Genomic DNA, 25,369 nt, shown 5'->3' on the forward strand with positions numbered 1-25,369 from the left:
AGAAGTATGGCCCATAATCACAGACAGCTTTCTCACTCTCTCTCACACACACAGACAGACACATTCAGACCATCGTCTCGCGTCTGAGGGCCAGAAACTACAGAGCAATTTAGTGAATCGGTCATAAAACACATGGGAACAAAAAAAAATCCCATTTCATGTGTAGCGGACTAGGGGGGAAAAAACACTTTACGTTTGACTTCCAAGTAGCAACAAATTCATAAAATAGCATCTAACAATGAATTGTACATGTACAGTATATATACTTTTTTTGTTAATTTTTTAATCTTGTAACCATACAAACTAGAAAGCGTTTCATCTGTGTTGAATTAGAAGACTACAGCTAAGCAACAAATCACGGGCAATGCACTATATTCCAGGGCCTAGGTAAAATAAATTGAAATAAATCGATGAAGAGATCCAGAGGAGTTGGCTCAGTTGGAATCAGGTGGTGGGCAAATTCAACAAACTCCCACCAAAAACAGCTTCCGTTAGCTCAAGCCCTGCAATTAAAAAACAATCCATCCCCATTTGTTGACCTAACGCGCTGAGGAAGGCTATGACTGTGTTCTCCCGAGGTCCAAACCCTGATTCACTACGAAATATCCTCTTTGTTTTAACCTTTCGAAACACTAAACACTGTGTAAAGTATGATCTAATATCATCAGTCAAAGCTTGATATTTAGAAGGACAATGTTGCTTAAGAACTATGCGGGATCAGAGTAATGTTCTAAAATGGCACTGCTTTTATTTGTTCATTGAGAGCTTCTAAGAAATTAAGTTTTTCAATCTTTGGCAAGGACATCTTACAGAGAATGTAAATTGTCAGTATTTATGATAGTATTTTAACTAAATAATTCTATGCATTAAAGTGCGGATATAATCAGCCTTGGGTATGACTATTTTTGACTTGAAGTACATATTTAATTTACATTCGTAAAAACAATAGTTATTTGTGTGGATGTGTTTTCATTGCAACCTATATGAGATAAATTATATATTCAACATGCCTATTCAAAGCTACACACCGAAGATAATAAACTACATAGGGTGCATGACCCCCATCAATTTCAGTTCATGGATATTACTGCACTTTTACAGATTTACTGTCAAGCACTTCACACACTTACTCCTTATGTCAGAGAAAGACAGAGAAAGGGGAGGGTCGGAGAAAGAGGAGAGAGAGAGACAGAGAGAGGACACTACCAGCTATCCTACAGTAGAAGGTAATCTAACTCCAGGAGAGGCCCCTCTTTTATGACTTCCCGTGGAACAGGATGTAGGGTTGTCATGCCAGTATGTCACCTCTGTCATAAAATGCTTACTTCCCTGATGCCTCTTTGACAGGTAACAGGCCAGCTGTCCAGCCCATACCTCACAGCACAACACTCAAGCAACATAAACACGCAACTTGCAAATACGCATGTTAGCCACTGGCTTTTTCTAAATCCACTGTTGTTAAAAAACAGCTTGAAGAGGAAAACTAGTATTATTTCGCATATTTACTGTAAAACTAATGGACATTAGCTAAATAGCATTCATTATAAAAACCTAAAGAACCTAGAGCCAAAAATGTATGACACTTGAAGGATTTTTGTTACTGACACGCATATTTTTTAAACAAAAGATTTTGCATATCTTGGCATCTTTGCTGTGTGAATGAATGTGAGGTCCGTGTGGTCAGGCCTGCTCCCCAGGCTGCTTGGGGACTTTGGGGCTTTCGTCTGGGTTTCGGCTCTCGTCTGAGTCACCCTTCTGGCCGGCGCTGGACTCACGCCGATGTCTGTGGTTCGTACTGTCAGCAGCACAGTCCTGATCACAATGGCCAGATGCAAGAGAGAGAGTGACAAAGATTTTTGAACATGGTCATTTCTAAGCTTTCTTTTATGTGTGTCCAAGGATGATCTAAACAGTTGTGCTCAACTGCAATTTGCATAAGTGGAAACAGTAGCATTGACTTGAGAAACTGGTATGACTGTCATTACGTAAATGACCAAGAACATTTTTTTCACATTTTGTCACATTTGCACATTTATGTCATATTCTGTGCACAGCATTAACAACTGCCTAACACTCACCCATCTGCTTACGATGCTTGCGCTGTAAATTTTGATCTCTGCACGATTGTTCATTAGCTGTGTCTGAAGCCTAAAATGGGAATTCAAGAGCATCCATTGAAGTCATAAATCACTGTTCCACTCCTGCAATAAATATTATAAAGACTATTATCTTTCTATATTCTATCTTCAAAGGAAAAGGTCACCCTTTTAGTTTGTCAAATGTTTAATTTTAGCAGGCAGCACCGAAGCCTGTTGCATTCTGCTTTGTTCCTGTTACATTTGATTTGAAGGTGGCAATACAGGTTCTCCTGTATTTTGCATACCTATCGATTTCCTCAAATGTGAGGTGCCTTCTCTTGTGTATCCCAGAAATGGCCTCACTGGTCTGCTTAGAAAACCTAAAAGGAAGCAGACAGGAGTGAACATCTCCCAGCACTGCAATGGATGACAGTGAGAATGGGTGAAAGAGAGCAGAAGACAAGAACTCACTGGTTATAGTTCCGGCGCCATTTGCTGATCCTGCTCTGCGTTTCACTGATCACTTCCTGGTATGTGGGTTTCTCTGGAGTGCTTTCAGTAGTTAAGGAATACTTAAGCAAAGCAGTCGTGAACCACACGATTAGAAGACAGAGCGGGCTTCGAAACATGACTGACTCGTGAATGCCTCGGAGAGCAAAAGCCACACTGCGGAAGCTCTGTTATGAGCCAGAAAAAGCCCTGTCTTGTGCCAGAACCATTAATTGCACCATTTAGTCCAAAAGGGCCTGATATATAGGCCGTTTCATGTGCCTAATGCGCTTGGTGTAGCTCAACCTCCAACAAATTATTGAGTTTCCCGCTGTTTGTAATCCATGTTACCCTTGAAGTGGTACTATATTGTGGAAAACTGCAACATGTCCCTGTATGTTTTATTAGCATGTTATTGAAAGACTCTACATATTAGCTGAATAACAACCTGTAAAACAGCTGCAGCAGGGGCCTCCTTGTAGACGAGGGATACCATCATCTGGAAACATTTTGTGTCGAGAGAGAAAAAAAGACAGAGAGAGAGAGAGAGAGAGAGACGGACGACTGTCGCAATGATAACAACAAAAGGCTCCACTGGGAAGAAGCCTCCAGAGGAAGAATACTTAGCTTAGCATCAGATAAAGCCCCAACATCTGTGGAGGCAATTACACATTACAGGAAGGTTGCAACCAAGGGGACAAACTCCAATTCCAAAAGTCATTAGTCTTCCCTGTAAATTGTAATTTATGAGCCAATATAATCCTGATGAAATCAGTGGAAAAGGTCTCCACGAACATTACATCACTTCGCGAGAGGAATCATTCATGTTGCCTGTAACATAGGAAATCCTTGATGGTAAATTCTTTCTGGAGGATAAATATGCCTTGTCTCCCCCCAACGGAGTCCCGTGTGACATGTAGATAAAAATCCTCGTCCGATGTGGGAAACGGACGGAGAAGGATATGGTACCGTGGCCATTTCTGTGCGCTTGACCTTCCGTGAGCTGGACCCGGCCGTGGATGGGATGCCATGCAGCTGAAGGTAGCGCGCCACCAGTGGGCTCTGACCCCAGGGCTTGAAGTAGATATGGTCAAACTGAGGCCCGGGGCCAAAGTAGTGTGACTAAAGGAGAGGCATATTATAATTAGTATTATTAGCAGTATTAGTAATAATAATAACCATTACACAACACATTTGACGTGATGAATCTTAAAACACAGCTGTGTTATGAAGACACATATCAACAAAGATGATAATCTATGATGCTAATTAACCAAAGGCAATAAACTCAAAGACTTAATCTTTACTCAAATGGAGACAGATGTACGTAGTTGGACTGACTTTTTTTATTACAGATACAGCCAAAATGCTGAATAAAAATCTTAAGAATATGATCAGAAAAGCTAAGTGAGTAAAAGTTTTGGAGTCATTCAAACAGAAAATTATCTCTGATCAGCCGCCTGACATTCTTACACAGGAAACCAGAACTTCTTGTTTTGATTGTTTCATAATTTGTTTCCAAGTGCAGACCATAGTTACTCCACAAACTGAGGCGACAGTAATTCAAATTCAGAACATAGTTAGTCTCGGGGGATGGAAACGCATTAAGTGATTGCTGGGTGGTAAACACACGGGGCCACATCCCAGTTTCTAGGCTGGAGACGACCAAAATTATGGGGGAAGATAGGAGGCCACCCTCCCTGTGTTATGGCATCCCCGGCGACAACAATGCAAGCAAAAAAAAAAGAAAAGTCTGGCTGGGAGGGATGTCACAACATAAGCAATCAAAACTAAATGTAGTCTTTCCACACACACAGAGCTCAGACTAGTTTGGGCTGCATCATACTACTGTATGTGTAAATAAATACCCCGATGCTGAGCTCGATGAGCGGGAAGTGGGGACAACACGAGGCTGTACTCAGCAGCACCTCACCTCTCGGTTCCCGCCGCAGCTGCCCGCCTCAGCGCTGGCCGCCGCACAGCTCCTGCTGACCGCGGGGGTCTGGGCCAGCGCCGGGCCGGACCTCAGGGCGCTGGCGATGCGCTCGGTCAGGTCGGCCTGGAAGTCTAGAGTAAATATTTTCAGACCAAACCACGTCTCAGAGCGTTTTTTTTTTTTTTTTTTTTTTTTTGTCAGGGCTCATGTTTTCCTTGTTATGATCTTGGAAAGCCACAGAGGAGAAAAACAGCGAAAGCAACATTTTCAAGTAACATTTGACAGAGCCGAGAGTCTCAAAATGAGTCCTGTTATTGCTTGTTTGGCGACAGCATGAATAATGAATTTCTTGAAGCAAGAAATAATCAGGGGGTAAAGACGCGGCCAATTTGTCCATTTGTGGGGAAAACAGAAAAGCCGAACTCACGCAGGACATCTTTAGCTCGCGGCTCTTTGGTATGTAATTATTATCACTGTGGACATTAAATGGAAGGAAGTATAGAGCTTTTGATGAATCAATATTTTGATTCTTGGTTGAAATATTTTGTGCTGCGTTCTTCTGAAGAGTTTGCAATCAGAGAGAAGCAAAATGACCTTTAAAATAAGCAAGACACTCCCCATCCAGCAACATATCACACACACATTCGAGAATATTCAAAGTTATACACACAGCCAGCTTGAATTAGAACTTGGTTGGATATTTAAAGATGTCTTTCACACTTAATGCCACTAAAGTACTACATGTTTACACAGGGAAGAAGCTGCTTTTCTGACTACAGTCCACATTTGATTTTTGGCCAGGCAGCTAAGACAATGATCCAGAACAGCTGCTGGTGAATTACCTTGGATCTATTTATGCTTGTGTCTCTGAGTCATGCGTGTTCACATTCTTAAGAGATCTGCCACATCTAGCTCACTGGAGACCTGCCGGAGAATTTAGATCCTCTTTAGGCAGACTTTGCACCTATTACAACTATAGACTTCACATTGCTTCTACTGACCTCCTATCACACCCATTCCTGGTAGGTGGTGGTGACATGGTTGTAATCATTACAGTGCTAATCACCCACCATATAAACCAAATGGTTGATGGACACCTCGGAGACAAACGTGAAACAAATAGAAAATGGAGATCATCAGGGAGGATAAAAAGAAGCGCATCTGAGACAAATATCCTCCTTTTCACATGATGTCTGGGGTGATGGGTTGATGTCTGAGGTGATGATTTGATGTCTGAGCTGATGTTTTGATGTCTGAGCTCCACTAATGACCTCTCTTGGAAGCGGCCGCTTTTTTAAACATGCCCCTGGAGTGGTCCTCCCGTGACGAAAAGCAGGCTACATTATCAAAGCTCAGTGTACTCCAGGGTTCACGTTTTTCCCCCAGTGCTCTGTCAGCTCTCCTCCTGCCACAGCAAGCAGTCTGCTGAGTGATGGGTACTGTTCTGTCTCAGGCACAATAATACGGGTATGTTTCAAGATTCAGCCGCAGCCACCATACATACCAGCACCAGTTCATTTAACCACAATTCCATTTTTTTGTTGTTGCTGTTCTGGGAGGCAGTGAAACAATATTTAAGTGTGAGAATAAACCTGTCTTTGTGCTACAGACTAGGGCAAAACACTTAGACATTGACTAACGCTGATTCATCCCATTCGTTCAAAGAGAAAAGTCCTCAAAAATGCTATGCACATCTAAGGATGTAGTTTCACTGAACAGAATGGCTTGATTTTCAATACAGACACTGCAAAGCAAGCGCCAGCAAGTTGGAGAAAAGCCCACGGGAGACATTTATCCGGGGAGAGAGCTGCGGATTGATGTTCTGGGAAGCATCGGAGGGCCCAGCCCCAGCTCTTCACACCTCCCTCTTTCTGGAGAGATGTTACAATCTGTCACCTTTTATTGCATCAACACGCATTTTTGTGAGGTCTTCAAGAAAGAGACGCTTCAAAGAGAGGAGCAGCTTTCACTCGCCTGACGGACAGTCCCCAGGAAGCTGAGCGTCCAAAGCGCGGCAGGGCAAGGTGACGCAGTCGACTGACCAGAGAGGCGAATGGTGTTTAAAAACAAGAACCTGGATGAGTTACGCTCTCACATGGTGAGTACATCTGAGCTTTCTTTTAATAATGTGGCTGGTAAGAAAATGTTGTGACTTTTCAATGTACAAAGTCTGAGAATAACCAGAGCGAGACTGTGATTGTAAGAGGCTTTATAAACATGTCTACAGGAATGACATTCCCCAGTACGAGATGTGATAAAATGCCATGATGCATTTTACTGCAGTTAGTATGACAAGGGCTGTGACTAAAGTGTCGTATCATTTACTGAGGAACATAAGTCATCAGCTAGAGTGTTAAGACCTTGTAGTAATTGTGGTTTATAGAGTAGAGCAATACGTTACACTGAAATGAATTGCTTTAACCACAATGTATCATTTGTTGTGATCTTTTCCATCCATAGTATATCGAAATAACAAAATATCAGCTAAATTTAGTTGCAAGTTTGGAGCAGAGAAAAACTGAGAAATCTGCTCTGTAACCAAGGCAAGTCAGAGATACTTCATCTGGATGTGTGCTGGGGTTATTTATAGAGCCGACGTATGTTCACAGGCACCATCCCCAGAGCTCACCAATTATCATGGAATTTAGAAAGCAAAAGCTTAACACAAACAGTCACAGAGCAACTAAATCCACCACCCAAGAATAGCTTGACCTTAAACACAATCCATTCACCAGGCATAAGTTCAGACATATCAATGTGAGACAGTGTAAACAAGTGTTTGTGGCGCATGTATGTACAACGCATCAAAGAGCCGTTTCCTCTAACTGCATTCTAGACAAGAGGTGAAGTCCGTTTTAAGACACATACACTGACAATTAAAACGATTTGCTGGGGTGAATCTAAACATTACCCATGTCTAAGATGCAAAGTAGACACCTTTTACCAAAGCTTGACTTAAGAATCTGTGTGAAATATGTTAACTGATTGTTCAAATGTATTGGTACAGCAAATCTATAGTAGAAAAAGAAATGGGATAAGCAAACAAATGTTCTTTGTAAAAAAAAGCCTTTACCCTGCCTGAACCATGACCTCATCTGTCATTGGCCAAGCATCACCACACACACGCCACACCACAGCCACGTCATGTTTCCACCACTTCAGTCAAAACAAACAAATAAACAAACCAAAAGAAAAATGGAAATTGAAAGTCGTGGCCATAACATGGTGGTCTGAACTTACTCAATGATAGAGTGAAGTCTTACGGTCTCATGAAGTTGCAGCTGTCGAGACATACATCAGGTACAGCTGCCCCTTGCAGGTCTGGTCCCCTGTGGGACCACATGCCACCTATTTGACACCAAAGCGCTGCCTGGTTTTGTAACTGGGAACAAACGTGCCATAATAACCAGACAAGCTAAGAAAACACTAATGCTGAAGTTAGCACTTACACAAATGACCTCTGTGCCCAATGACTCAGTAATATCCATCCATGCCACCAGCTTTGATCCACTGAGCCGGTGGAGCTGCGCTTTTGGGGAAAATCCACTACCCAGCATTAGAAATATGCTTCTCTTCGGACAGGAAAGCACTGTTTACAATTGGATTACATTGCAATTAATTATGGCTCAATGATGGGGAAGCCTGCATTCGCTGGAAATATACCGTCTTGCAGTTGTTCTTCGAGCCTGAAAGTATTTTACTTGTAAAAACGCAACATTAAAGCAGAGTACATCAGTAAACCCCCAAATTTGGGATAATAAGCACAAAAACCACACGGAAATGTTGCTGTAATTGGCCTTGGCCCTCCAAAGCACTTTAATGCTCGCGTGTCACATTGCAATCAGACTGTGTGCCGGTGTTAACTCCGGTGCAGCACTGGTAGTCCATTAAAGGGAAAGGTGAGGCTTTTACAGGCTAGCCGTGACTACAAATTCGCATGAAATTCTGGCACGACCGCACTCTCGTCAATAATCAATTTGCCATAAAAGAAAGGGAGGGAGGGAGGCAGAGCGGCATAGTCACGCAGGGGCTGTCGGCCTGCCATGGGCCGTGCACTTCCTCTCTCTACTGTAAACTTCAGTGGTGCAGGGGCCTCCTCACTAAGCTCTCTTTCATCTAGCTTACAGCATGCAACAATTTAAACAATAAATTCAAACAACCTGTATGACGGTTGCCATCTGGACCAAAGAGGACCCAAAAAGGGCACATTCGTTGCTTCACATCAGATGCTCTTAAAAGTGGTAGGCGATCGTGGTGCGGTCACCCGATGACAAAGTAGGGTACCGAATCAACAAGAAATTCTAAATTTAGCTAGCCGGTAAGAAGATGACCGCATCTTTCACAGGGAAATCAAACATCCCAAAACATTTTATTTCACATTCATACCAGCCAGTTTATAAACTTTTATATATGTTTTGAAACATATGGAGTTATTTGTTTGGGGGAATACTAGATTTCATATAAATGTAACTTTCACACCATCTGCTGACTATTCCTAATCAGGTGTAGCCTATTGTAAATAAAGCAAAAAAAAAAAAAAAAGAAGAACAAAAGAATAACCTAACTAATTTTATTAACAAAGGCTATAAATATTTACCTCTTCGAAAAGTATGTTGTTACAAAATAAAGGCTTTTATACACAACTTAGAAATAGTTCCATGTGTTGCCAGATTCTTAGCCAGGAAAAATAAAGTACTCATTGTTGCTGTACTTGACATTTAGTGGTCAAAAGCTGTAACAGTGAATCTGGAAAATAATATTTGAAGACACAAGACCTTCCAGTATTCTCCACTCTATATTTATCCTCATTCTCATATGTGTTTTGAGATATGTTTTTTGAAATGATGGGAGGGACCAGCTCCTCTAAGTAACTCCAAATAACATGGCAATGAGTGACAACTAATAGATCAGGCGTTTACAAGCACCAGTTAGAGTAATTAAAGGGAGACCTGCACTCCAGACGTTTCTCCCACTTCAAGCAAAGCCTATTCCCCACCCCGACAGACTCGATCATTAGGTACCATGTGAACTTTTGAAGTGTCGAGTGCAAGAAAAGGCCAGGTGTGTAAAACAGTAAATAATAGTCCTCCATTCAAAGACTGAAAGAAAGAATGAAAGAAGTGAAACGAAGAAGTGATATATAGAATGACCTTTGACAAAGATTGCCACCTCTGCTTGTAAAGTCATCTGTTTCCATCCTTCAATAGTTGCCCGTCACGTGAAATGTACGGCTTCGAACAATATTTAAATAAGCTACTAGATTGGGGTGATTCTTTGATGTTGTGTCTATGGTGCACCCATGCACATGAAATGCCGAATGTTTTGCACAAACATCGAACGGTTCCAAATTACCCCCATTTCCTGGAAAATGCTCTGGAAGCGCTGGACTTCGCTAGACAGAGGTGTACAAACAGTCCCTCTGGTCGAGGCTACATGCAAATTGACGGGCACATTCTTAGTGCATACCAGAGGAATATCAGCTATTCCTCAAGTTTATGGCTCCCTCTCATGACCAATGGGGGCCTGGCAAAGCGCAACAGGCCTTCTCCCTTCCCTTTTTTTTCTCCCCCCTTACACTTCCTGCCCAGCATCCAAGTGACAGCTGACTGGCTGAGATGTAATTGGTCTCAAGTGAGGTCAGCACGAGGCATTTATCTAAGCACACTGCATAACAACAGAGCGAAGATGCATGGAGCAATCCTCCCTGGGCTCACACACGCCACCGCACCACTCCACAGTCCCAGCACAGGCACTACGCAGCACGCAGCACGCAGCCGCACTGAGCACCAGCAACAGCACCAGCACCAGCTCAGGGAGGCGACTTTTAGGGAGACAGATTTGGAGAGGACTATCTGATTTAACGGCAGGCACCTCGTAAAATGTAAGCTATTTCTTTAAACAACTTTGAAATACTTTCAGTGGGATGTGAGCTGGTTGTGCAGGTGGTGGGGAGCTTTGGTTGTGAAAAGGCTCTACAGTAGACAGAGACACATGGCAGGACTTGGGTACAGTTCCCACTGGGTGACTGGGTGCGTGTGTGTGTATGTGTGTGTGTGTGTTGGTGGTGGGGGGGGGGGGGGGGGGGCGGTTGGCACACTCTGCCCAGACAGGACAGCTATGGGAGACAAACGTGGGCAGGACTACGTTGCACTAACCGCTGTGGAGTGATTATAATAGCATGGCTACAATTTAGACACACAGAGAAAATAGAGAAGAGGAAAAATGGCACATGCAAAATGGCACATGCATTATGCGCCTTTCTGAATTATAGCTGTGCTTTTTGTCCTCTCATTCAAGTCTGCCCAGAAACATCTTTTTTTGCCTGGAAAGGTTGAGAGGATCCAGAGAAGGTAGTAGTCCATGAACAACAAGCAGAATGTGCTTCTGGAAGTTCTGTGTTTATCAGGATTTCTGGCTGTGTGGATGTCACGCCTAACTGAATTTCTTATATTTTGCAGCTCTGGAATCCACATGAAAATTGCCCCAAGGAAAGGATGTCCGTCTGAGGACTGCGGTTTTCAGCAACACCTGGAGATGATGATGAAGAAACACTGGCTTGACGCGGAGTGAAATTCCCACAATTCAAGCCCCCCCCGTGTTTGGATTCCCCCAGAGGACCCCTGCTGCGTGGGGGATACACCAGGTCAGGGACCTCGTGGCCGCACGTTCCACCGGCGTGGACATTTCAGTATGGTGCTCATGAATCCCACCAGCATTGCATTATAATGCGCATATGGATGCTGACATGGAACCTGCCAAATGTGCTCTTTGGACTGTACTTGCATACCTTCATCCTAGTGGGCAGTGTGTCGTTGGCTTGCAGCGATAGGACCCCGGAGCAACTGGCTGCAATTACCAACTGTTCCAAACATGAACGGCACACCAGAAACTACGACTACATGGAGGGAGGAGATGTACGGATCCGCAGACTCTACAGCGGAACACAGTGGTTTCTCACCATCGATGATTCTGGCGTCATCAGTGGAACGCAAGAACCCACCAACAACTACAGTAAGTGTTGATTCACTCTCCTTTTCAGCATTGGCGCTGTGCTCATTGAATTGATTATCGCTTAAGCTGTGCTCTGACTGTCAATATCAAACAGAACAGTATTTAGGCAGTGATTTGATGGATTAGCTCAGGAGGAACATCACTCATGGATTAACGCATGGGATAGCCCGAGAGTGAGAGCAATTTGAGATTATTGGACAGTATCACAGACATGCTATCAAACAGTTAATAGGTCGTAAGTCTCAGTTAGAAGTGCACACTGACAGCTGTAAAGAAAAACATGTGTCTGACTTGGCAGAGCGTTTCTCAACAATGGAGACAAAGCGGTTAATGAAGTAAACAAATGAGTCTGTGTATTAGAGAGTGCCAGATCGCTCTCTGGGCATGACTAATGATGTATTGGCATTAAAGTGACACACACAAACAGAAAAGAGGTTGGTTTACACTTCAAATGGTCATGCAAACACCAACCTATATTCGAGAGAAAGCACATCACCAAAGCAGTCGTTTCCACTGACACGCATGCACCTGCAACTATGTTACCCTGGCTTAGAATAGCCATAAATACACACCGGTGCCCAGCTATTGCCCTGCTGTGGTGTGTTTACTCAGTGTGTAGATTACAATGCAAAAATAGCATGAGAAGTGGCATGAAACTGTGCGTGAAGACTTTTCGAGTTATCCACTGCTAACTAGAGGGAACAGCTAGACATGCATACTGAACTGCAAGCACCCTGAAACTCAAATGCCTAATCAGAACGCTTTTGAAAGTCAAATAAATGTCGAGTTAAGATGATAATCTTTTCAGTGTGCGTGTGTGTGTGTGTGTCTGTGTGTTTGTGTGTGTGAGGCCCCCACATTCCAGTAAGAGAATCTTTGAGGTGGCTATCATTTCCTCATATCTCACCAAGAGTCTGTTCCCAAGAATGCTAGCGTGACAGGGAATGTCTCTGGAGTGGATGGAAAAGACGCTTGCGTAACAATTGGCGTTGAGAGGCAGAAAAATTGATACACCCCGATGTGGCAGACGATCGCACGCACAAGGCAAACAGGCTTATGTGACTAAGGAACTCTGAGGAAAACTGTGTGATGCATGAATGTAATTCCTTTCCAGCTCATATTTCCATGGCTTTGTGTACTAACAAGCTTGAAGATGCCTGGCTAGACATAGACAAAAGAAAAGTCTGACGGAGAATATTAAATCACTTCAAATGGGGTGGTATAATAACAGTTTGTCTGTCAGAAATACATGAATAGCACTCTTTGTTTAGACAATATTTTAGCCTTCACAAACTGCAGCAAAGGCAGAGGGGCCAACATAAATGCAGTTTCAAGCGGTTTCACAAAATAGTTTTTGCTTCAAAATGTTCCGTTTCCTCCTTCCTTTACATACTTCAGACTATACAAGCTCAGGATAAATGATATATGTGCTACAATGGACAAATGGCTGATCCTTCAACACCTCAGCCCTTCCAGAGATTCCTTATGACGAAGGAATCCATTCTATCTGTGGACTAAATGGGAAACATATGGAGCTCTATAGGTGGGAGAGGACCCAGGCGGGATTTCCTAACCATGTAACCACTTAGATGTGAAAACCTCCATTTCATATCCTTTGCTTTAATATGCTTAAGCTAAAATACACACACACACACACACACACACACACACACACACACACACATCACAGGCTACAACCTAACAGTGCGGAGGGTTACAAGAAAGGGAAGGCGGTTTCTTCAATGCTGTTGTCTGACAAAAGCATCAGTTTTGGTTTCCCAGAGGTCGCATACATCCTTAAGAAGAGAAAACTCAAAGTAGTGTGGATTTCCATTCAACAAGGCGGAATTAGGGATCACCCACACATTAGTTAGCCCGGCCAAAGGCTGGCCTGAAACACAGAGGTAAATGTGTTCAAGATGGGGAGGAAAGCCTTGCGAGGCAGCCCCGCGAACTCTGGACCTAACATTTGCAATCCACATGTGTGCACGCCAGAATCTCCCCATAGACACTAAACAGTTGCAATTGCTCAGACATGAAACAGTAATACCACAGACAATTCTGCCATGCCAGTGACATATGTCTGTTTTACCTCAAATCCATCACTGGCCTAGTGAATAGAGCATGTTGCTAGAGCACGCAACAGCAGTGAAATAAAATAGCTAAGGTCATTCTATAAAATGCCCTAAAATAAGTTTCAAATTTCAATGCGTGTGTTGAAAGACCTTGCGTGATGTAGTAAACAGCGGAGCCAAGGGTCATCGGGGCTCCACTGGAATAATATTTGTTTGCGTGACTTTGTGAGGGCATGCTAACTGCAGACCTGGAATCTAAAACAAATGTCCAATGATTTATAGTCCAGGCAGGCTGAAATGTATTCTGTCTGTGTCCACGGTTCTGAATGAGTATGCCGACGTTGCTTTCAGGAACAGAGCACGGCCGTAAAAAAACAACCGGCTCCCCATCTATTAACCGGCGGATTACCGTCAATTGCTTTGACAAGAAAATTGTGTCCAGCAAATCACCCGAGATCACAACATTGTTTCCACTGTTCAAAGCAAACACGGTGGAGGCGTAAACAACACTTTTACGATGGCCACATCAAAGCCCGGTCGGCTGCAGGCCGCCTGTTTGGAGGTGTACATCAACACTTTCTAAAAGGAGTTGCTCATTTATGGGAAACGCGCATGACTTAGAGGCACAAAAACAGCCGCCAGTGACGGACGGGGGGGATGCGGAGCGGAGATAAGTGGCCCGTGCCACAGGTATGACCTCCCCAGGCGTGCGTCTCCAGACACAGACGGAGGGGATGTATCTCAAATCCCCCACTCTGATCATCTGTCAGGGCATCACTGACAAAGTAACGACGCGTGGCGTCCGAGGAATCTCATATCATCAGCTGGCATCATACTTTCATTAAAGGCGGTGGTTTACGGACGCCAAAGCGTGATGGAATGGCGATGATACTGTGAGTGTGTAATAGCAGGGCAGCAAAACAGAGCCGTGGCGTTCTGTGACCCAAGTTGCTGATGGCACAACAAATTGAAGTTGACACAGCCAAATTTCCAGACAAGCCTATTTTTTTTGTTTATGCCAGTGTCCTTCAATTCATTGGTTATTCCATGGAAGAAACTCAAAATAGACTTGGACGCAAGAAGTGAGGCAAAAGTCACCCATTTTTGATCTAGCTTGCAATTACTCACATTCAAAACATATGTTGTCTTGTGCAATCAAATACAAACAATGATTATAGAGCGGTCTCTATAAAGTGAACCATTAATTAAACATGAACATATCTGGATGTTTGTTGTTGATTCTTACACGGATCAAATGCCATTTTGCGAGCAGTCTGTGTGGTTTAAAGGCTAGAGATGGTGTGTTGCTGTCATGAGTTTTATTGGCATACTGTATTACCCTTTGATTGGAATTTGCAGCCTTTGCTTTTGAGAAAATAATATACACCATCTGAATTTCTTCATGTCTAACGACCCAGTACATTGGAAAATTATTTGTTTGCTTCTAAAATAGGGCAATGCTTTCTGCAATAAGCTATGTGGGCAGGCTGAAATGTAACCACATGATCTCAGATGCACCATGCAGACACCGAGAAAAAAAATATTGTTACATCATCAAAAGGCTTGCGTGTATCATCATACAAACGCAACTTCCTCAAAGCCCCTGATTCTTTAAAAGACTGAATTGCATGTGAACTGCATTGCAAGTTTATGACAAAACACCCTTCCTTCAGAGACTTTCCAATGAGGAGACACAGCACTGGAAAAGTCCTCCACAGAAAGCCATGGCATTAGTTAGTAATGGCAGTTGTCTACACATATCAAGCCTCTTCCTCGGCCAAAAGTCCACATGTGAATACGTCATGCCAAACATGTGATGTGATCTCGCCGCTGGTGTCATGAAGCCTCGCACAGCTCTACCCGAAATTGATGCCCAATAAGCGGCCAAGCGGAGGGACTTGCCTGAGAGGGGGAATCCTTGTTTCAGAATAAGATATTTATATGGGGAGAGAATGAAACAGCGAAAGTAGTCAGCTAACCCACCAAACCACTACTGAAAACATCTAAATTAAGTTCAAGGCACAAGAACTGTTATGCATGGCCACTTAAACAATTCATTATAGACCATCACACTGTAATGAATGCAATCCGACAAAGTCATTGTTTCGAAGAGCTATGTGCCTTGCAGATTAGACAACAATTCACCCAGTCTGACCAAAGTAAGGGATTAAGTAAGGAATGAATACCATTTCACAATGAGACATTTCTAATTAACAACCACTGACAATCCAGTAGAGTACCATGTTCATGACAGCTAATTAAAGAACTAAATCATTGCTGTTTAGCGATCTTAAGGCCCTTTAAGAATGAAGGGTTCAATGGATCTGTGCAATGAGCCAACACAGGCTGGATACAGTAGCTGAAGACAATTGTGAAAGATATGAAGTCTTTCAACCTCTGTCCAGTGCCATGGCCTTCATGTTTAAGATACAATGGACTAGTATAGCACAGAAATAATATGCACACATGAACATCCTTCTCAGAATAAAACAAAACCAAGATATGGTTGAAGGGCCATAAATTGGTGAGCCACGGGATCCTTTTCCCCTCTGTAATATGGTTTATTTTCACCCTTAATCATACCTGCTCAATGTGCTCATGCAATTGCTGTTCTAATGCTGACATTTTTGTGGAAATAGAATAAACAATATCACTTGTAAAAGTTGTCTGGGAAGCAAAGGAAGCTAGCCAACTAGTCTTCAAGACACACTACCAGGGCTGGCATGCCTATCAGCCTGTTGCTGAATGATGGTGCCACACAATGCTCATGCAAACCACACTTGATTTCAATATTTTTCTTGAAAGACCATGCCAACACATGTAATGTCTCCCTGTCTTACATGGAGCGCAGTGGTCTACGCACGCAAAGCCCCACACAGGGACCCGGCCTTCATCTCCCCCTGGAGAGTGGTCTTTAATCTGCCTCCCAGATGTGCAATGGCATGAGCTGTGGTCGAAGCAATGACTGCCCAAACCGTTTAACAACTTTACCATAAAGCCAGAGGTACCGCAGGCTGATTAGCGGCAAAGACCGCCATCCTGTTTTTGTCATGGGGGCCCAGCGCTCCGGCTAAGCCTCCTTTCCTTGTAATTGTCTTGTAGGTATTCTAGAAATCCGCACGGTCTCCGAGGGCATGCTAGCCATCAAAGGTGTGAAGAGCAAGTACTACATATGCATGAATCGGACTGGAATGCTGAGAGGCAAGGTAAACCATTTCATATAAAATGCTGTTGAAGTGTGAAATGTTTCCCAGAGAATATAATGCTACTCAGAACCAACACACCCCTGCTTTTCACTGACCATGTATTTCCACCTGCTTTTTTGCCACACAGAAAGAGTACAATGAAAGCTGCAACTTCAAGGAGGTGATCCTAGAAAATTTCTACTCAGCGTATTCGTCAGCAAAGTGGAAAAAGCAGAATGGCACAGAGATGTTTATAGCACTGTCACAACGAGGAAAGCCTTTGCGAGGGCGGAAGACACGCAAGGAGCACACATCGTGTCACTTCTTACCCAGGGAGTGCAAAGAGGATGACAAGCAAGGGGACTGAAAGCTCAGCTGTCCTTCACAGCAAAGGAGTCCGAGATAAAGCCGATGCTGCTCCAGTTTGTTAAAAAAAAAAAAAAAAACATCCACACATCATATCCATTCTGAACAATGTAGTCCAGCATAACAAGTACACAGGATATCATTCAACACATTCTGGCTATATTTTGTGTTGTTGGAAATGACGAGAAGGCTGACTTCTTAATATATGAACTGACCCATTACAACATGAATTGTATTTCCATTGTGTGTTTTTGAATGTATTATATTTATTGCATTTATAACAGAGCCTACATTAAAATGCAAAATTATTTTTGTTCACAAGTTCGCAAGCAAAGGCAGTGATAGTCATTAAAAACAGTTTTTTTTTTTTTAAATCAAGCCAGAAGGCATTATAAAATAATTCTTTCCAATGTTTTAATTGTGAGAGACAGCAGAACAGTTTTATAATGTAGTTATTATTACTATTATTATTGTTATAATTATTATTGTTATTATTATTATACACTAAACATAAATCACATAAGATACATATGGTATTAAGCTGTGCATTTACATATATTCAAAATTCCACGGTATAAAATATACTGTCAATTCAGTGTGTAATAAGTAGCTCACATTCTTGTATGTTTTGGGTGGCATTTACTATGTTGAAATGCAATTAGCTCATACTGAGTAGCATATTTACAAACATTTGAGAAACTGAATGAGTTGTTTTTGAGTAATTTAGTAGGAGTACTGTAAATGTAGCAAGCTGGATTTGCCTTTTATGGTATACAGTATGTAGAAATGTAGGACCCGTTTGACAATAGCACGTGAGAGAATGAAATGTTTTATATCCATGTCTAGATGTTTGAAAAGAATCTATGTACCAGGGATGGAAATTAAATATTTTGTCCACCTGCCACTGATTCCAAAATCTACTAGCCACTCAAGTTTTTTTTTACCAGCCACTAGAGATAAGGTATGAACATGTGATATCATAATTGTAGTAACCAAAATGATCACCATTATCAGCATTATTGCAATACGATTAAAAAGTGCTGAATGTTAGAAGTGCTGAATCTAAACCTACCACCAATGTTGGACAGGACTCATAATGGGCCTGTCCTCCATGCACAGTAGCAACAAAACTAAAGGTCATCAACAGAAGCACATTCATATGCCACAGTGTCTTGTCATAAAAGTGGTGTGGCTCCTTTAAGACTGTTCCTGTGAGTTTTGGCGCTTACTACAATCCAACTATCCAATTTCATCTAACTATACTGTACATTATCTGATTTAAATATTCACAGACATCTAATTTAAGATTTAGCATTCATTTTCTGTTTGGCCTGTTGAAATCATGCACTGAAAAATGTAAGCACAGCTCAGCTTTAAGAAACATACATGCATGCTTAGCATCAGTAAATCATTAAGGCTACAATGACAAACTCTTAGCCATGAGCTGTATATCCTCTGATTTTAATACAGTTGTCTAGGCAATATTTTTAACATTTATTTTGTATTTGGCCTTTTATGAAATCATATATTACAAAAGCCCAAAGTTGGAGACCATGTAGAAACCGTATTACTCTTGAGCGGCTAATTGTACAGGGGAATGCTTTACACCTTTGTGTTCGGTAAGGTCTGCTATCTATTCTGATATACGGCCTGTAATGTGTTGAGTGAAGAGTTCATGAGATACTGTATTCCACCACAACGAATGGGTGTGGAGGTCTGCGTCCGTCTGCCTCATAGGCCTAAAAAGCAGCATGTCATAGTTTTCCGTGAAGGTGTCCTGAGTCGAATTACAGTAAAACAGTAGGCTATCAGGTCATTCAAAAGAGAGGATACAATGCAGATCCAATTTGTTACATCACAAGCATGATCACGAGGCTGCGAGACGATCTGTCTCTGAATCCAGCAGCCCGCCGGCCCAAATTTGCAAAGGTGGTTTTTCCACTCACAGGCACTGGGGGAAGCTTGACAGCCACCATTCAACCCGAATAAAGACACATAACCATTCCAATGACTCCGAAGCTAAGAAACTGCATAGCTCCCCTTTAATGGTATGACTCCGAAGCTAAAAAACGGCATAGCTCCCCTTTAATGGTATGACTCCGAAGCTAAAAAACGGCATAGCTCCCCTTTAATGGTATGACTCCGAAGATAAAAAACGGCATAGCTCCCCTTTAATGGTAGCCTAGTGGCAGAAAGTGGAGTGGTACGTCAGTGCTGCAGGCAGCGGTTCACTCAGTCGTAGCTATTGTAGATAACTCCAGCAAGATTTACCCTTACAGGCTGGTAACCTTACATGGCCCCTACCCTACAGACACTTTCTTATTCTTAACCATCAATAGAAAATATCTGATCTCATTGTATAGTTGTGGCATGCTAGCTCTATTTATTTACCTGCCACAGTAGCCGATAAATTGACCAACTTCACTCACCAGTAGGCCTACACAAATTCACCCACATTTGGTGGGTGGCGGGTGCTAATTTCCATCCCTGCTACTCTTACAGTATATCTGATAATTCATTCAATACTTCCAGTTTAATAGAAAATGGGAATCGACGTCAGCGTCGCAATGCATTCTGGGACAAAAAGGGTGTTTTCCTCCAATAAGTGAGGCCGTGGCGCGAATTATAAACAAGAAACCTATGGTATTTCGAACAAGATCGGCTAGCCAAAACAATAACGCTAGATGTAAACATTTAGGCTGCTATGCTAAAAACGAATAGTAGAAGTAGTAATGGACCGTACAGAGATAAGTTCCTGCCGGACGCGAGGAAACGTCATATGGAAAATATATCTTTGATTAGTAACATGGATCCCTATGACATACCGTCTGGAGAGTGGACGTGAGATCCTGAAAGCAATAAAAAGACACTCCATTGTTGATTTTTTTTTACCTGACGGTCGTGGGCATGGACGTTACATCCAACAACACAACACGTTCGTCCCAAGATGTACGAAAAACAGTGTTAGAAACAGCGAGTTAGCAATGTTTTACAATGTTTACAATGATACAGCATTGGCAGCAGCATGTACTGTATGTGGCCTCACTTGTATCCCAGACGCCACCGCGGCGCAAACCTCGCCCACGTCCACCACGTCACATTCCCATTCTCTATTAGGTTAATACTAAATAGCTGCTCCATAATTGCCTACTTGCTGTTCAGGGTCAACATTTTCGGAGTTGAACATTTCAAGCTGCTAGTAAACAAATAGCCCTCTGACAGGTTTTGTGAGCACGTAAAATTTCTCTTTCTTGAGACTTGATCTGTTTCTACAGGTCATGACCCTTTCTATCAACTTCCTCTAGTCAACAGCTCTCCACCCTGCTGTCTTTCAATGGTCATTTTATTCCTAACTCTAATTTAGACATTCCATATTCTAACCAAAACTGAATTCATTGGAATTCCAAGGCATACAAATTAGGATTCAGGGTATCAGAAATACCCTAATTTTCTTATGTTACAACTTTTGACTGATGAACTGAACACAAAACCTAGTTTTTACTAGTTCACACCTACATATATTTGGCTTGGGTATCATGGTATAAGCACAAACATGACCCTAGCTACCTTGGCTCCAAAAAATAATAGCAATATGCCAGAGGTTTGGAGAGAATCAAAGCTAAAAATTACCACACATTCAAAAATATCAAATATATGAAATCTGAGTTGATGTCTACTCACATCTATTAGGAATCAGAGTATTTCTGCTATTTGAGTAATGAGTATTTAAAGCGTGAAATTACTGCCTTAGTCATCTCATTTTAAACAATTCTTCTTGGTACTCCTCATTGTTCAGTTTTATTTATGTTATTTATAGAGACTCTGTGTGGAATCATGGATGTTGTGAGAAGTGTTATATTCTTTGATACAGTGTTTTTCTGTGACTCTCCACAATTCACCAAAATGTAGGCACTTTCCCTGTACAGTCAAGCCATTGAACACAACAAACACCAAATGACCCAAACATGGAGCCCAACTGGGACATCTCCGGAACCACGTCCTCATTCTGCCACAGTCAATGAACCATCTCAACCTGGAGGTTCTGCAGACTCGCCTTGTGGACTGTAGCAAAATAAAACTATAATCTGCCAACACACCATAACAGCTGTTAAAATAGGATATTTTGAAGTTGTATGTTTGTTCTCTCTTGCTGCTGCTGTCATTTAGAGAATAAACACGGTCTGATGTGATTCTATATTTTTTAAAAAACTATTATAATAAAATATCTAAACTTCAATTATTCGAGTGACCTTTTTTTTCAGGAAAATGCCAATGACCAATTGCGTCTTTGACCACAACAAACCTATTTTCTCCACACTTTCCCCGTGGAATTTACTACTGTAGCTTTCACACTTAATATTTAACACTTTCTATCAGATATTCCCATGTACAGTAAAACAACAGCCCTGTAGTTCTAAAACTGTCAGGTCGTCTTGGGATTGCAGCAAGAGAAGTACATATCTGCTATGCTCAAAAGTTCATACAATATCACATGATGGCCTACAAATGGTGCATAGGAAAAACAATGACATACAAATTATTTCAGCTCTAACTCATGGCCAATGTAACTGAAGCTGCACTAAAAAAGTATATAAAAACTGTATATTATATTCTTCTGTATCCATTGTACATCATATTTTCGGTTTCTCCAGGTCAGAGCCATAAAAATGGCTCTTTATTAAAAGATCATTCTTAAAGGATAAACACCTGACAATATCTAAAAAGGAAAAAAAAACTGACACCTTGTTACTGAGACAAAGACAAAAAAAAGAGATTCTATCCCTTTACCCGCATCAATACATCTGATGGAAGTGATAGGCATAAATCTGTTTTCTCAAAAGAGCCAGGATATTAACATCACTGGATGAAGCCCAGCACTTTATCTTTCCCTCAAGTGAGAAAAGTCAACACAGCTGAATGTTGTCATAATTCCTTTAAAAGTTTATATTAGATTGAGTGAAATTTGAACCCTGTCATGTCAAAGCCCGGCATGCCTGACGCACAGCGCTGTGCTGGCAACGCGCTCTCAAGCCGGGGGAGACGGACTGAATGGAGACTTTTACCTTCTGTTTGGGTTCACATCTGTTTCGAGAGAGGAATGACAGATAAAGAGACTCAAATTGAGAGAGCAAAACCTCGGAATAACTCTGACCCAAACAAAGTCTGGGCAAGGTGAAGGCTTCTGCCAAGTCACGCAAAGTTAGTCTTAGCAGATCATTTGTAACATGTTCCAAATGTAAACACATTTTAACTCAAGGCTGTACAGTCTTTGGCCCCTTGAGCGGCGCAGAAGATAATCTAACAATGAACAGAAGCTCGGCCTTCAATGGTCAGAAAAGGTACGTAGTGGCTGACTGAACTGAGCAGGTATAAAAGACACACGATGGCCACAAGTAACACAACAAGAACCTGCAATGACCTCAAATAAAGAGAATGCCATATGGAGTACATCTCAGCTCAAAAAAGCCATTGCACAGATTGTCTTTCAGTAGCATTTGATATGTGTGAAAAAGGCACTCACATTGTCTGAGCAACAACCTTAGATTCTATGCCGTTTTACCAGTTGCTTCACTTGATTATTGTCATAATTATGTTCATCATTAAAGACTTGCACTAAGTGACATTCAAAAGGCCCTGGTAAGAGATGACAAGACTCCTTGAAATAGAAAGGCTACAGCTAAATGCTTTTTCAGAGAGGGGCACAATCTTTGGGAAGAGGGTATTTCGCTGCAATCATGGGAAATGATTGCAACGAAATTTTGCAAGCAGCGAGTGGAAGTCAGCGTGAGGTCCTTAATACCAACAACATGTGGCGAGACAGCGAGGGCAGGCGCATCTGAATTTGATACATTCAAAGGCCGTGAACTGACCCCCTATCCCCCCCCCCACTCCACTCCCCCCTCAGATGGCGCACAGCCCCAGAGCCCTGGGAGCCCAGGGTGAGTGACCCCCAAGTCACACCCAATAGATATCCAGCGAGACGAGAGGGACCCGGACCACCAACATGCCAGAGCAGCCAGCCAGCCAGCCAGCCAGCCAGCCTCACCGCTCTCCCACTGCCAGAGGCCAAGGAGAGATCAGGGGGGAGGGGTTAGGTGGTGGCCTTCGGCAATTTATCAAAATGCTGTAAAAGCAAGCACCTCCACAGAAGTCACAAGGGAGCCCTACAATCCTGTACAAATATAGAATTAGAACCAAAGAGTGGAGCACACAGAACTCCTGGCACCTGCTTCCCTCTGCTCAAGGTAACAGATGGTGCTGATGTACTGAAACAAATCAGGTTGCATCACACTAGGAATTCAAGAATTTCACAATGAAACACTGTAAGAACTGTGTGTCCTTAACAACAAAACAATCTAAGACAATACAATCCAATAATAGCAGGCTCTGACATGGAGGAATGTGGGAATATACTGGAATGGTAATTAGCGTAGTCAAAAACATTAATCAATCTTTACTCAATACACCTATAATGACCAGTGTGTACAACTGTACAATTTGAAATGTCAAAGAACAAATGTGTGAACACATGCCATGTGCAACAAAACAAAGGGCTGAATGATGTGTAACATGTAACAATGGCGCCAATCAATCAAGTGGGCTATGAAAATAACACTGTAAACAAATAGCATTCGGTTGCCATCACTTGATAACCTCTTCCTCCAACCAGTAAAACCACATTATGCGAAAAGGAAGCATACAAACTGCCCAGTAATGGCTTATTTCACCACCTCTGTGCTGTTCCGTACCACAATAGCACTTGCGCTGACAACTGCAGTTGAGCATTTTACTCCAAAAACAAAATTGGCATCCTTGAACCCAATAGAAGCAAAAACACAAACTCGTCCCAAATGAACATTGGTATGAGGGCCTGATCCCAGACGTCAGGAAGATTACCGCGGCAAACACATCTGGACTGTATCCCGACGGGTCACAGTGCTCTGGAAGGATCGCGTTCTGGCCCTGACCACACAACAGCAGCAGCATCCCCACAGGCATCCAGCTCCACTCCCCACAGCTCACTCCTCCACCCGCCCCTTATTCAGCCTCCCTCCCATCCAGCTCCACTCCCCACAGCTCACTCCTCCACTAGCCCCTTATTCAGCCTCCCTCCCATCCAGCTCCACTCCCCACAGCTCACCCCTCCACTCGCCCCTTATTCAGCCTCCCTCCCATCCAGCTCCACTCCCCACAGCTCACCCCTCCACCCGCCCCTTATTCAGCCTCCCTCCCATCCAGCTCCACTCCCCACAGCTCACCCCTCCACTCGCCCCTTATTCAGCCTCCCTCCCATCCAGCTCCACTCCCCACAGCTCACTCCTCCACCCGCCCCGTCTTTAGCCTCCCTGCCATCCAACTGCACTCCATTTCTCAGCTTCCTTTTCCTTTTCCTATTGCTGTCCCATCTCTGAAAAGCGGTTTTACCATTCAAATTCATTTAATTGATTCGGTGACAAAGGCAATGATCACTGGTTATTTCACACCATGCAGAATGCATTGCAGCCAGGTGAGGTCAACTATCAAAACATCTCACCACAAGTAGCTAAAGGATAATGTATCCGCCGGTCATTATTGTGAAAATAAGTCCCGACAGGACAAAGAGGACCCCGACGCGCCAGCCAAGGGGTCTTGCTTCGTCCTGAAGGGACTTATTTTCCCGATAGTGACCGGCGTTCTATACATTATCACGCTTACAGTATTACACGACTACGGTACTTGCCAAAAACAAAAAAATATGATAGGATTCTTTACTTTAATTTGATACCGTTTCATTGTGGCTTTTGCTGAGAAAAAAATAGTGTGCAACACACGCTGAACTTGAATCATACATTCTTTAGAACACAACCGATAAATTAAATCGTCTGCTGTCACTTTTGAATAGAGTTCCATTGCAAGAAGTGACCGGACTATTTGAAAAGTGAAATGAAAAACGTGAATGAGAATCACAAAACTTATTTCCGTTGACGGTGGTCTGTTGTACTGTTGTAATATCAAACCTCCAAATGTTAGGAAGGCCCATTCAAGTGAATGGAGCATTCTGCAGCATTATGAAGAGACGACGTGTAATAAGGATCAATACGAATTACCTGAATGTAATAATTAATCAGGTAAACTATTTAATAGATTTATGTTTACTCTCTATCTTATTATCAAAATGATCGACTGACTTATGAGTGTCGATAGTCTGTTGCGAATTGAATGTTGTCTGACCTCATTCAGTATGAATGG

The 25,369-nt window shown here is 42.6% G+C and overlaps 2 protein-coding genes across 3 annotated transcripts in view; one reads left to right on the top strand and one right to left on the bottom strand.

The window, feature by feature from the left end:
- Positions 1-293: 293 nt before the first annotated feature.
- Positions 294-25,369, bottom strand: part of LOC134095696 (protein FAM227B-like) — a 28,237-nt gene continuing 3,161 nt past the window's right edge. Inside the window, exons 10-15 of the mRNA XM_062549362.1 lie at positions 4,501-4,634; positions 3,532-3,689; positions 2,550-2,627; positions 2,384-2,458; positions 2,079-2,148; positions 294-1,812 (exon numbers count right to left, since the gene is read on the bottom strand). Coding sequence (XP_062405346.1) covers positions 1,681-1,812; positions 2,079-2,148; positions 2,384-2,458; positions 2,550-2,627; positions 3,532-3,689; positions 4,501-4,634 — 647 coding nt within the window. The 3' untranslated portion in view covers positions 294-1,680. The remainder of the gene's footprint in view (positions 1,813-2,078; positions 2,149-2,383; positions 2,459-2,549; positions 2,628-3,531; positions 3,690-4,500; positions 4,635-25,369) is intronic.
- fgf7 (fibroblast growth factor 7) lies at positions 6,418-21,377 on the top strand. Of its 2 annotated transcripts, none has more exons than XM_062549721.1 (4): positions 6,418-6,601; positions 10,962-11,514; positions 16,692-16,795; positions 16,923-21,377. In XM_062549721.1, exons 2-4 carry the CDS (start codon positions 11,229-11,231, stop codon positions 17,139-17,141), a joined length of 609 nt encoding a protein of 202 aa, XP_062405705.1. In that variant the 5' UTR covers positions 6,418-6,601; positions 10,962-11,228; the 3' UTR covers positions 17,142-21,377. The 2 variants fall into 2 exon arrangements, with proteins under 2 accessions (XP_062405705.1, XP_062405704.1); XM_062549720.1 differs by lacking the exon at positions 6,418-6,601 and adding an exon at positions 10,220-10,384.

Source organism: Sardina pilchardus, chromosome 11 (assembly GCF_963854185.1).
Source record: "Sardina pilchardus chromosome 11, fSarPil1.1, whole genome shotgun sequence".
Taxonomy (NCBI): domain Eukaryota; kingdom Metazoa; phylum Chordata; class Actinopteri; order Clupeiformes; family Clupeidae; genus Sardina; species Sardina pilchardus.